The sequence below is a fragment of the Desmodus rotundus genome, chromosome 1 (genome assembly GCF_022682495.2).
Source record: "Desmodus rotundus isolate HL8 chromosome 1, HLdesRot8A.1, whole genome shotgun sequence".
Taxonomy (NCBI): Eukaryota; Metazoa; Chordata; class Mammalia; order Chiroptera; family Phyllostomidae; genus Desmodus; species Desmodus rotundus.
Window position 1 is genome coordinate 132,609,922 of NC_071387.1, and position 13,984 is coordinate 132,623,905.

At 37.9% G+C, this 13,984-nt stretch overlaps 1 protein-coding gene across 1 annotated transcript in view; it reads right to left on the bottom strand.

Annotated features, from left to right (window-relative positions):
* Positions 1–13,984, bottom strand: part of FBN2 (fibrillin 2) — a 251,867-nt gene that overhangs the window by 108,982 nt on the left and 128,901 nt on the right. Inside the window, exons 9-11 of the mRNA XM_024571456.3 lie at positions 6,096–6,248; positions 4,374–4,607; positions 3,300–3,437 (exon numbers count right to left, since the gene is read on the bottom strand). Coding sequence (XP_024427224.2) covers positions 3,300–3,437; positions 4,374–4,607; positions 6,096–6,248 — 525 coding nt within the window. The remainder of the gene's footprint in view (positions 1–3,299; positions 3,438–4,373; positions 4,608–6,095; positions 6,249–13,984) is intronic.

The following is a 13,984-nucleotide window of genomic DNA, read 5'->3' on the forward strand; positions in this document are numbered from 1 at the left end:
ATATGAAATATCATCTTCAGTTTGCAGTGTCAAAGATCCCTTAAATTCTCTGTGTTTATGTAACACTGAATGCAACAATTAAAAATGTGTTGTAGGTGCATCTTTATAGAAGCCTCATTGCAAAGCTCTGGTCTAGTGAAGAACATGGGAACATGCACCCAACCCCCTCTCTTAGGGAGAGTTTCTGGGAAGCTGGGCCACTTTTCAGGACGGTTTCCTCCCCTTGGAGAACCTGTTTCCAAGGCCCCCAGTTGCTATGACAGCTCTGCCAGTTGTTTTGCCTCCATTCATTTCTGGGGCTAAAGGACCACTACTTTTTGGGAGGAGAACAATCACCAAAAAACAATTAGTGACTTTACAACCTATGACCTTAAAGCCCCATTTGCTTTCTAAGATATTGTAGGACCAATCCTAAACGAGCACTGCCACGCTCTGAAGTGCACACCTCAAGCCTCCACTTCATTCTGCGTCTCACAGTCTCACAAATGCTCACCTTTGCTTGCCTTGTGTAGAGGACTAGGAACACTTACATAGCAGTCTGTGCACATTCACCTCTTCCTATAGTTTCGCTGGGGACTGAGCATTTTAAAGCAAAGTTCACAGGACTTTAAACTCCTAAAGTTACTGAAGAAGTAATTTTAAACTCCTAAAATAAACTCCTCAAGTAATTGAGAAAGACATTGATTATCAACATAGTTAAATTCTCAGATACTATTGCGGTAAGACATATTAACCCTCGAAAAAGTTAGCAAACACTTTTAATTTGCAAGGGCTCTGCAACTACCTGTGGCCCAACATAAACAGAAATTATTTCCTACTATTCCAAAATGGAGTAATTGAGATGAAGTTAAAAACCACCTGCTAACAGCAGTTTGACTTACACAGACAGCAAAGAGAGTCACAAAAATCCATTTTGGAGTAGAACTCTCAGGAGAAAAAGAAAAATGTGATGAATAAATATAACTGTTTTCAGGTCTCAGGAGTAACTAACTCATAACAGGAAAATGAGCTTGATTCTACTTTCCTTGTCTTGGAGCCTTCAATACAGTTATCATTGCCTTTCAAGTTGCCCTCAGTATTTCCCTGAAGTTCCCAAAGAGCAAGGGTGGTCTCTGATGCCTCACAAGGCAGGTGCAATGAAAACAGTTACCACTTTATCTTGGACTTATATCCTCTTTAACTTTTTCTGATATCTCAACTTGTTTATAAACTCAAACTCACACTGGATAGAAGTTGACAGCAGAAAAGGGTATAGGATGAAAAATATTAAAACCTAACCTTCTGAAAATATGCCCCAGTACTAATCTTTGTCCCTGCCGATTATCATAGAAAGATAACTTTGCCTAGGTTTTTCCTTTTCAGGGCTGGATGACGGCATCACACTGGAAGGGAACTATTTGCAGTAACGTGTGGGTAGAACTCACAAGTCCGAGACTTACACTGATATACCAGCCGTGCAGACGCACAATCCCAACACTACGTTCGACAGAGCTCGTAAGAAGGGTGGTCGCCGCCCTTCTCACCTGGGTCCCGGGAAAAGTGAGGACCTTAAGACACCCATTTCACGTGACTAGCTCATCTCTATGCATCTGGAGTTGTACTAACTAGGCATCGCCCTTGAGAGAATTGAAAAAGGTCACTGAAATCACTTTTTGCAGTTTAATTCTCTAGAGGAACCCTGGTAAAGAAGGCTGGATTGGCAGTGTGACTGCAGAAAGAACTGTTGATCCTTAAAGGCAGTTTGTACCAAAGGTTCACAAACTCTCCCAGAGGGGAGGTGTTTTACTAGCTAGAATAGAGTGTGCCCTGGCGCTTACATGAAATAATTGGTGGTCTCTGGCTAATTTACAGAAAATACTTAACTTCTGGCCCACGTTCAGTTTTGATTAGTGAATCATGCAGTGACATATGAATGACAAATATTAATAGCAAAAAAAGACAAGTCAAAGTTCAGTTTGACAGACTAAAACTGTGTATATATGCCTAAGAAGGAGGGTGTTATATATTGCATACTTATAATCCTGTTTTCTGGTAGTAAAAACATTTTCAAGTCATATAATAAGAATAAATGTATCAGTATTTCATGTTGTTTCAAAAATAATCACCTGGTCTGTGACTTAAACAAGCATCAGATAGTATCAGCTAAGCCAGGGCTGCTGTGTGTGGTTGGTTACACACAGCACACCCCTAGGGTATGCCATGTACGGGTGATTGGTACCTGTGCCACTGTACACAGGGGTCCTGAGATGACCCTTAGTTAATCATTCTATCCTGTAGCTTTGTGCATAGTTTAGAATGATCATCTTTCCAAAACATCATACTTGGCTCACATTTTCCTTCATAATCATAGTCCACTTAGACCTTTTCAGTTTAACTTGGCAAAATTATAATCCTCACTCTCCATTCCTGGTCTCTCATCTATATTTTATAACAGAAGACCTGAACCGAAGTCTGATATTTAGTGTTATGTTAATTATGAAATGTATACATGATCATCTGCTAACATGAAGAATAAATAAAATAACCTCAAAATGGCTCAATTCCCATATTCCTAAATCTGCTCTTAATAGATCCTCAAAACTCTGTTCATTATAAAATCCAGTAGATTTCTTTTCCCTCACTGCATTTGAGTTTTCTGCCACATTTAACACATGACACTACTTTTCTCTTGAAAGTGTGCCCCTGAATAGATAGCTTCAGTGACATAATACTTTCTGGATTATTTTTCTGTTGCTCCAACATCATTACTGTTTTCTTCATGGACTTATGTTCCTGCTCCACAGGATTCCAGCTGCAGTACTGTTACCTTTTTGTTCTTCCTGTTGTTCAGTCTGGGAGACAATATTCACCCTCACAGTTCTAATGCTACTTCTGTTACTGATCTGTAACTCCAGGCCTGAACACTCCCCTTAGCTTTCTTTAGATCTCTTTACTTAAATGTTCTAGACACCTAAAGCCCTACGTGTCTAAAAAAAAATCATCAACTATTTTTCCCAATCCGTACCTTTCTCTGCATGTTAATGACACCATGGTATATCAGGGTTGTTCAGCTAAGAAGGGAAGAAAGCAAGGAGAGGCAGAGTCATAAATCTCAATATTTAGGGCAGGGGATTCTTGAAGTGGCCTAGCTCAGCATCAGGTTAAGGGAGCACATGGAAGTCATGTATGTACACAGCAGAGGCAGCTTGGAAATTAGCTCTACTTCAAAAGGATTTTTTTTCTATCATATTCAGCCCAATTTGCTCTTACAGTGTAAAAGCTATCAAAAACTACGAGGGATTAAAGACTCAGGAGCTTACCTATGCAATCCCCATTTGCATCCTGCTTATAGCCCATGTTGCACTCGCATCGGTAGCTAGAAACGGTAGGTATGCAGCGTCCGTTTAAACAGAGATTAGCATGGTGCTTACAGATATCTATCGTCTGGTTGAGAATAGCTATGGAGAATTAAAGCACAAGTGATATTTAATCTCTCTACCATGGATTACTTTTCTTAAGAGTTTTTTAAAAGGATATCTAATAGTACATTAATTAGGTGTATATATCAAAAGTTCACATTATTTCATATTGTATTAAAACATTAATGTTGAGTATCTAAAAGATATTCTTGAGACACATGGTTGTAACTTGCATTTGTTAAGTTATGCATCTGGAGACTTTGCTCACAATAATATCTTTAAAATTTCAGGAATGTTCTACTGTACATTTGAATGCTTGCCATTTCTTTTTCTGTAGCTGAGCTGAATATTCAGATATAGTAAAGAGGCAATGTGCCAAAAAGAATAAACACCACACTGCAGGACATCATTAAATATTATTAGCAAGAGCAGTTCTTTTAAAAAGAGTGAACTTAAATGTCAAGTACACCAATGCTAATTCTGGCCCGAAGCCCACAGTTCTCAATTTCTTAAGTTATTCAACAAAAAAGGGTGAGGAAAAGAAAGATATTTCATTATAATATTTGGATAGGCACAGAGCAAGACTTATTCCGTTTATCTCAGTTGAGAAATGATCCTGGAAGTAAGTCAAGGGCTGTAAGAACAGGGCAGCTGCAAAGGGCCAAGTGAAATACCCGGGAAGCAGAAACCCGCTCTTGCGTGGTGTCGCCTAGACTGCAGTGTTACTGTGCTCTCGTCTCCGTTTTCAAAGAAAGCCTGGGTCACTCATTTTTTTTCCCCAGTTTAAAAAGTTAATGAAACAGAAAAATAATATTTTTCTTAAGAATTCTATATGACTACATTATATTTTAGACCCTGAAACAGATTTTTACATGTATACATATACATACACACATCTCTTGGGGAAAATGTTAGAAATTATAGTATCATTTAAGGCAGAAAACTAAAGGGTTTACATAAAAAATGAACACTCACTCAGTCCAGTGATGATGGGCCCCTGGCCCCCAGCCCCTACACCAGCTCCCCCAACACCAGGAGAAAAGCCATTGCCTCCAGGGATGGGAATGAAGCCTGTCCCTCCAGGGCCATAGCCATTGCCATTGCCATTTGGGGCAAAGCCATTCCCCCCAGTCCCTCCAGGTCTGGAACCAGCACTTCCTGGGATCCCTCCTATTGGAAGTCCATCCATGCAAAGTCTGTGGTATTCCTCTAGAGAAAAAGAAAGGTCAGTTAAACACAAATAGATGTCTTTCTGCATAATAAAAGCAATCTGTACACTGTAAGGGTCATTTTAGTTCATCCATACTACATGATGTGAATAAGTAGGGTATTATCCAGGTAAATATTTTCAAGGCTAACAGTAGCAGGAAAAGGTATAAATGTTTCAGAAAAAAATCAAAACCTGTATGACATATTTTAACTAAGTTGCATAACCAAAGAGTCATCTATAAGAGCATTTTGATTACATGTACTTTAATGAAACTCATAAAGTTTCAGATTAGCTATGAATGTAAGAAATTTAACTAAACAGATGAAAATTAAAGCTTTAAGTAATTCATTCTATATATTCAACTTTGCTTGAAATGCCATCAGTATTGCTCCTATACATGTTTCCTATGTCTTTTCTTCCCTTTAAGGGATTACATGGCTTCAGAATAATAGCTTTTCCAATGTGGATTTTAATAGAAGATGGTATTTAATAAGCTTTTACATCTGTTCCTTATTTATCCAAGTATCAGAGTTGAGAGGAAAGAAACAAGGATAGTGATCACCTTTATTTCCTTAACTGTTCTCATAATTAGGAAACTATATCACAAGAAATGAAAGCTATTTTACTCATTGCTTCAGTAGTAATATTACTAATATATATTACTAGTGAAACTATGAGTTTCCAAAATTATATACTATGCATTAACTCTGGTTTTTAAAAAATTTTACAACTCAGTTTTGATATTTTATAGCTTAAAAATTATGAAAGAATATGCCTTATTCTTCTCCATAGCAGAACATATAGATACATATTTTTACAGGCATAGTTCAAAAAATTTAATTATTTTCAAAAAATGATAATATGAAGACAATATAATAAAATATATTGCTATACCTTTGTGTGATAAACATTAATTGTACTTAACTATTCATATTATATTAACATGAGAAGCTACTGCTCATTCATCCTAAAGTAATTTCCCGATTTAGCCTTAGCTAGATGGCAGCTAATACAGAGTGAATGAGAGGCATTCCCCTACTCTTGTAGTCTTAATTTTCAGGTTATTAAAGAAAGGAAATGTCTTCAAGGATTGGGACACTATAAGATAAGGGTACTTCTGAAATAGAATATAAATGAAGGTTGAACTTTGTTAGTCAAAGATATTCAAATTCTGGAATGAAAGACTGGGTTTTAAAACTGAATTGAAATGCAGATGTTCAAAAAATTTTTTTAAAATATTTGCACAAAGACAAATGATAATCAGCTTTCAGGAATTCTTCTGATATTAATAAATTGGGTATAATCGAAACTGATCCAAAATAAACAATGCCACCCTATCCCTCACAAAAACACCCAAGTCACATTGAAGAGAGCAACAGGAATACAGACATGATGTGACTTCAAAAACAAGACCAGAGTACATTAGGACATTAGTACAAATCGTCTTAATGCTGTCTGCCTGAGGAGACCAGCAGCCAGGAGCTCACCAGAGCCCCTGATGGGGCAGGCTTCGGGGATGGTTCCAAGGCCCCAGCAGCGGCCGGGCTCACAGCAGCATTGCATTTTTGTCATTCTGCCTGGAAGCTCTTGTGCACAGCGGCCATTTACCAGGCCTGAGAAACATGTGCCTGTTCTTTGATCTGAACATGTGAAAATAAAATAGAAGACATGGCAGAATTATTTCCGATTCTTACATCAATCATTTCCCACAAATGAAGTGAGTAATTTCACTTAATCTCTAGTGTATCTACTTACTTTCTTAATCTCTATTACACTGATTCATTCCTCTACTTATTTACTGAGCAAGTTCATTAAGCACCTATTCCATGCCACATCCCAGAGATACAAACATGAAAAATGTGAAGCAGATATGAGCCCACAGTGCAGGGAGAAGCCAACTCAGACAGATCTGGACCTTGAAAGAAAGCAAAAGCCCATCCCATCCTAGATCATCCAATCCCCTACTGACCTGACAATGGGTGCTGTTGTTTGCCACTGAGATTTTTGTGGATGTTTGTTACACAGCCATATCTGACTGATATAGGTCTATTTTAGAAAAGTTGATCAGAAGCATCTCTTTGAGACAGAGACATCTGAGAAGATACTTGAATAAAGTGAGATCATGAATCATGTAGTTACCTGAAGTAAGAGCTGTTAAAAGAGAAAGAAGGGAATGTGTTCGGTACGTGTGAAAAACAAGAGTCCAATGTGACTAGAGAAAAGCATGCAAAAGGGGGAGACTATGAGCTCAGGGCAATATCAAAGGCAAGATTACATAGAGCCCCGCAGACCATTAAGGAAGGACTTAGGATTTTACTTGGTGTTCTTTAAGAGTCATTGGATGGTTTAAATGAGAGGAAACACAATAGTTTGTATTTTTTTTTTAATCTTTTTGGCCGCTGACTGTAGTGAGCACGGGAAGACCTGTGAAGATGACACTGAAGACCTTCAGGAGAGATATGACGGATGGTAGCCTGGATGAGGGTGGGGGCAGTGAAGACGACGAGAGGGCAGGCGTATTTTGAAAGCACAGCCAGTGGGAACTTGCATGCGTGTGGACAATGAGGGAAAGAGGACATTTCCTGAGTTTTTGACTTACGCAGCTGGGGTGGGGATAACAAGGGAAGAAGTAGGATTAGAGGGCACAATACAAGGCTTCTCTTTTATGTGTTATATTTGGGATGTTAAATATGTCAGTCTGGAACCCAGAAGAATGGTCAGACTGAAGACGCACACCTGTGAGTTTATCAGTGTACATACATGGTATTGGAAGCCGTGAGGCTGGACGAGACATTTTCAAGAACTAGGGGGTAACTGATTATGTCAAATGGTGATGTAAAGTAAAGTAGGGTGCAGACGGAGAGTGACCACTGGGTTTAGCAGGACCGCTGTGATGAGTGTGCATGTGTTGTCCTGCAGGACTGGGGAGAGGGGAGTGACACAATCACATGTGAGTCCAATACAGGTCAGTCTGGCCGCAGCATGGAGAAGGATCAGAATGGCAGACAAAGGCTAGAAGACATCATCAAAAGACTACCTAAAGAGTAAAAATGCATAGAGATCAAATATTAATATCAGCCATAAACTATGGGTTTATATATAACTAAAGCTGCTTTTATTGTGAGCATGAAAAACCTGTGAGTCTTATTCACTATATATCATCCAACTTTTATCAAGATGCTTTCAAAGAACATTTGTCTAAGACCACAAAAAGAAAGATGTAGCACAACCACCTGGAGCTGATGGTAATAATGCACTCAAAACTATTAATTACAAATAATTCCATTAATTTTTTACACTAGATATAGTTTAAAATAAATATATTATTTTCTCGAATGGTCCACAGTATACCCCAGGTTGCTTTGCTTCTAAGCTGTTGTTAAATAAATGAATTGGCTTATGATCCTCCATGTACGAATCACAGTACCTCTTCCATTTCCCAAAAGAAACCCAGTACGTACGTCAAAAGCAAAGTACAGATGATCTCCAACTTTATGATGGTTAGACTTAAGATTTTCTAACTTCAGGAAGGTGTGAAAGCACCATGCACGCAGTAGAAACTCTACTTTGAGTCTTGATTTTGATCTTTTCCCGGGCTACAGAAGTGTGGTGTGCTACACTCTCCTGATGCTGGGCGGTGGGAGTGAGCCGCAGCTCCCGGTCAGCCACACGGTCACATGGTCAACAACAGACACGCTGCAGAGTACTGTATTGCCAGCATTTTAGGATATTGTATTCTGAGCACGTTGAAGGTAGGCTAAGCAAAGTGATGATGTTATGTTTGGTAGGTGAGGTGTATAAAATGTGTTTCCGACTTACAAAGGGTTTATTAAAAAGTAACCTCATTATAACTTGAGGAGCACGTGTACTAATTGGATGCATGCATATAAAGACATTGCAGACATTTCATATACTTCACAGTTTGGGAATATTCATTACATAAACCCAAAGTATTCCTATTCAAATCCAATCCAAAGTAAATCATATTCCTAGATTTACTCAATTGTTACATTTCTCCAGGACAGGGTATAAATTAGAAAGTCCTAAACTCTTAACAATAATCATGGTTATGAAATAAGGTAGGCTGAATTGTACTTATCTCTTCAAGGTCTCTGAAAGGAAGAGGCTGTATGGTAAGTTTTGAAGAAAAAACAATGGCCTTGAATCAGAAGACCTAGGTGTATATCAAAATGCTAATTGATCTTGCAACTATATTTAACTCTTCTTCATCATGGAAAGGGTAGGTGGGTGAGTTTAATAAAACAATATATGTTCTGTTTCTAGCAGAATGGTGGATCAGTCACTGTGAATGTCTCTCCCAATAGACACATCCCAGATAAAATGTGAAAAACTATTTAAAAAAAATACATCATTTAGCTGGCACAAAAGAAAGGAAAAAAGTCTTAAAATGAAGTTGAAAACAGGAATTTTAGGAGGTAAGTGAACAGAAAGGTTTCAGCTTTAGGGCTTGCTTCTGCAAAACTCTAGAAACTTTAAATTCCAGCTCTGATACTTTCACAGGACCCAAAGCACAAGAAATAAAGAACCCAGTTCTCCCTTCCAATACAAATGTAATAGGGAACTTCCTCATAAAGCAGGGGCTCCAGAGAGCTATACACTTAGTATAAGGTTAATAAAGAGAAGGGCAGCTGAGAGACTTGCCTGTCACTGCCTCAGTGCTGGGTGGAAGAGAAGAAAGATCTTTCCTACGATCTGTTACCACAAGCTCGTCCTCACACAGACAGCTTTGATGTCTCAATTCATATTAGGTCTGAAAAACTTCAAAGGAGGAATATAATATAAACACGTCCTCAGGTAGAAGTATTGCAAGCAACTGGCAAAAGCTAATACCACTGAAGACTTACTACTGACACCAGGTCTTTACGAATTCCCATAAATAAAGTTCCAAGAAAAAGAAGTAGCTAACAGGGAAATAATAAGTACATAAATAACACATAAAGAAACAAGGCTCAATGAAAAAGAAAGCTAGTGGATTACACAGCAACTTTCAGATACTGGAATGGCCACACCAATTATGACTTATTAACTAATGATAATTTATCAAGTGATAATAACTAAATTATATTAATGTTTAAGGTAATTAAAATATTAAAATGTGAACAAAGGAAAAGAGCTTATAAACAAGGAAAGAAGAGACAAAAGAATTCCATGAAAATTCTATAAATGAAAATGATCGTAACTGAAATAAAATGCTCAGTGAATACATTACACAGTTTTGCACACAGATGAAAAGAGAGTTACTGAGCTGGAAAATGTAGCTGAATAAATTAACTTCAGTGTAGTTCAGAAAGAGAAAAAATGTTAAGAAGTTAAGAAATATGAATGAGAGCTTGAAGAGATAATATATATCTAATAGGAGTACTAGAAAGAGTTAATAAGCAGACTGGGGGAGAGGCAATGTTCAACAGACAGTACTTTAGAACTTTCTAACAATGTTGCAGCAATCTCAGATCTAGGAATTCCAAGTTTAATTTCTTTTTATTTTTCCAATCCAAAGTTGGAAAAATAAAAAAAATCCACAGGTTCATGCCACTGAAACTGCAGAACAATACAGGAAAAGTGAAGACCTTAAAAATATCTAGAAAGAGAAAAAATAGACTACCTGCTCAAGAATAATATTTAAATAATCACGGACTTCTTAATAGTACCAATGGATGCTAGATACAGTATCTTCTGTACACTGAGATAAAAACAACTGTCTACCTAACAGTCTATATCCCAAGAAGCTATCTTTCCAGAGGGAAAATCAAGGTTATTTTCATGAATACAAAAACAGAATTTTCCACCAAAGGTTTTTCTCTAAAGGAAATTTTTGAAGAGGTGCTTTAGGCAAAAGGAAAATCATTTCAAGTAGAAGGTTTGGAATGTATAAAAGAATGAAGAGGAAAAAATATTGTTAGGTAACTGGCTAAAATCTAAACAGGCACTAAAATATATCAAAGAGCAAAAATAATGATTAATTTGTTGCAAAGAGGGAGTGACAATGCCTAGAATTTTTTAAATCAGGAGAGGAAAATCAAAGTACAACCATTCTAATATCTTTTATTATTTACATATGGGTAAAACAGATTAATTTTAGACTTGAAGTTACATATGCATATGAAAACAGCTAGGATAACCACAAAAACCACAGAAAAAAAGCATGTAACTTCTAAACAATAAAAAGAATGGAATGTGAGGGAAGCGGGAACCATGAATAAATCTTAAAAAAAGCAAAAAAAAAGGTAACAAAAAAGCAAGATAAGTAGGAAGCACAAAGACGTTAATAGAAATAAAAACATCAGGACTACCGGTGAAGATGGAGGCACAGGTAGATACACGTTGCCTCCTTGTACAACCAAGAGAAGGACAACAACAAATTTAAAAACAAAAAACAACCAGAAGTGTCAGAAAATTGAACTGTATGGAAGTCCAACAACCACGGAGCTAAAGAAGAAATATTATTTCAGACAGGTAGGAGGGCAGTGTCGAGCAGCCAGGGCAGAGAGGACGTGACTGGAATGGGCAAGGTGGCGGCTGGAGGACCCAGCGCCACATTTGTGTGCATATAAACCGGGAGGAACAACTGGGGAGTAAGACAGACTGCACAACCCAGGGCTCCAGCACGGCGAAATAAAGCCTCAAACCTCTGACTGAAAACACCTGTGGGGGTTGAGGCGCTAGGAGAAAATCCCAGCCTCACAGGAGAGTTCATTGGAGACCCACAGGGTCCTAGAACATACACAAACCCACCCACCTGGGAATCAGCACCCGAAGGACTAAATTTGCTTGTAGGTAGTGGAGAAAGTTACTGAAAGCTGGCCGAGAGCCCAGCAAGCGGCACTGTTCCCTTTTGGACCCTTCCCTCACGTACAGCGCCATAATGCAGCAACGTGGGTTGCCCTGCCCTGGTGAACACCTAAGGCTCCGCCCCTAACAACTTAACCAGATGGTCAAAACAAAAAAAAATGGCCCAAATTAAAGAACAGATTAAAGCCCCAGAAAAAATACAACCAAGGAACGAAGAGATAGCCAACCTATCAGATGCAGAGTTCAAAACACTGGTAATCAGGATTCTCACAGAAATGGTTGAGTATGGTCACAAAATAGAGGAAAAACTGAAGGCTATGCCAAGTGAAATAAAGGGAAATGTATAGGGAACCAACAGTGAATGGAAGGAAATCAAGACTCAAATCAACAATTTGGAGCAGAAGGAAGAAATAAACATTCAACCAGAACAGGATGAAGAAACAAGAATTCAGAAAATGAGGAAAGGCTTAGGAACCTCTGGGACAATTTTAAATGTTCCAACATCTGAATCATAGGGGTGCCAGAAAGAGAAGTGGAAGACCAAGAAATTGAAAACTTATTTGAAAACATAATGAAGGAGAACTTCCTCAATCTGTCAAAGGAAACAGACTTCCAGGAAGTCCAGGAAGCTCAGAGAGTCCCAAAGAAGATGCACCCAAAGCAGCACACAAAAAGGCACCTCATAATTATATTACCCAAGATTAAAGATAAGGACAGGATCTTAAAAGCAGCAAGAGAAAAGGAGACAGTTACCTACAAAGGAGTGCCCATAAGACTCTCAGCTGATTTCTCAAAAGAAATCTTGCAGGCAAGAAGAGCCTGGAAAGAAGTATTCAAAGTCATGAAAGGCAAGGACCTACATCCAAGATTATGCCATCCACCAAAGCTATCATTTAGAATGGGAGAACAGATAAAGTGCTTCCCAGATAAGGCAAAGTTAAAGGAGTTCATCATCACCAAGCCCTTATTATAGGAAATGTTAAAGGGACTTATCTAAGAAAAAGAAGAAGATAAAAAATATGAACAGTAAAATGACAACAAATCCATAGCTATCAATAACTGAACCTACAAAAACAAACTAAGCGAACAACTAGAACAGGAACAGAATCACAGAAATGGAGATCACATGGAGGGTTATCAGTGGGGTGGGAGAGGGGGGAGAATGGGGAAAAAGTACAGGGAGTAAGAAGCATAACTGGTAGGTACAAAATAGACAGGGGGAGGTTAAGAATAGTGTAGGAAATAGAGAAGCCAAAGAACTAGTATGTATGACCCAATGACATGAATTAAGTGGGTGGGTGGGGGGAATGCAGGTGGGAGGGGCAGTGCAGGGCAGACAGAAATAAAGGGGGGGGAATGGGACAATTATAATAGTATAATCAATAAAATATATTTAAAAAATAAAAACATCAGTTACTATAATAAATATAAATGAATCTCAACAGACAAAGATTTTCATACTGTGCAAAAACAATTTAGATTTTGACTCCTCAAAGAGACACATTCAAAACATAAGGAAGCATAATGCTCTCCAGTTCTGTGCTAAGTGAAATAAGCCAGGTGGTGAGGGACAAATACCATATGATCTCACCTTTAACTGGAACGTAATCAACAAAAGAAAAAAAGCAAACAAAATATAACCAGAGACATTGAAGTTAAGAACAATCTAACAATAACCAGAGGGAAGTGGGGAGGGGATAGTGGGGAGAAGGGTTTTCAGGAACTACTATAAAAGACACATGGACAAAACCAAAGGGGAGGGTGGAAGCAGGGGAGGGAGGTGGGTTTGGCTGGGGTGGGGTAGAGAGGTGGGGAGAAAATAAATACAACTGTAATTGAACAACAATAAAATAATTTAAAAATTTAAAATAAATAAACAAATAAGATGTAAAAATAAATAAATAAATAAAAACCAGAGAAATGGTTCTAAAAGAAAAATAAAAAAGAGAAAAAATAAGGAAGCAAAAAAGAGTGAGAGGAAAAATATAAAATAGGCATATATTTAAACATTATACTTCCGCTCATAAAATGTGATATAAAATAATGAGATAAGATATACCAAACAGAAAATATATAGAAATTGACCAAAAAGAAAAGAAATGTTAAAGTCAATACATATTGAATAAAAGGTTCAATTCACCAGGAAAATACAGTATCTTTAAACATTCATCACTTTAAAATGTAGCACCAAAATACATCACACAAAGCCCTGGCTGGTGTGGCTCAGTGCATTGAGTGCCAGCCTGTGAACCAAAGGTTCCCTGGTTTGATTCCCAGTCAGGGCACATACCCGGGTTGTGGGCCAGGTCCTCAGTAGGGGATGTGTGAGAGGCAACCACACATTGATGTTTCTCTCCCTGTCTTTTTGCCTCCCTTCCCCTCTCTCTAAAAATAAATAAATAAAATCTTTAAAAAAAGAAAGTTAAAGAACAACACAGAAAAATTGAGAAATCTACCATCACAGTGGGATATTTATACAACTCCTTCAGTAATTGATAGATACAGTAGACAACATTCAGTAGATACAGAGAAAATTATAACAGTACAGTTAACAAGTTTGATCTAA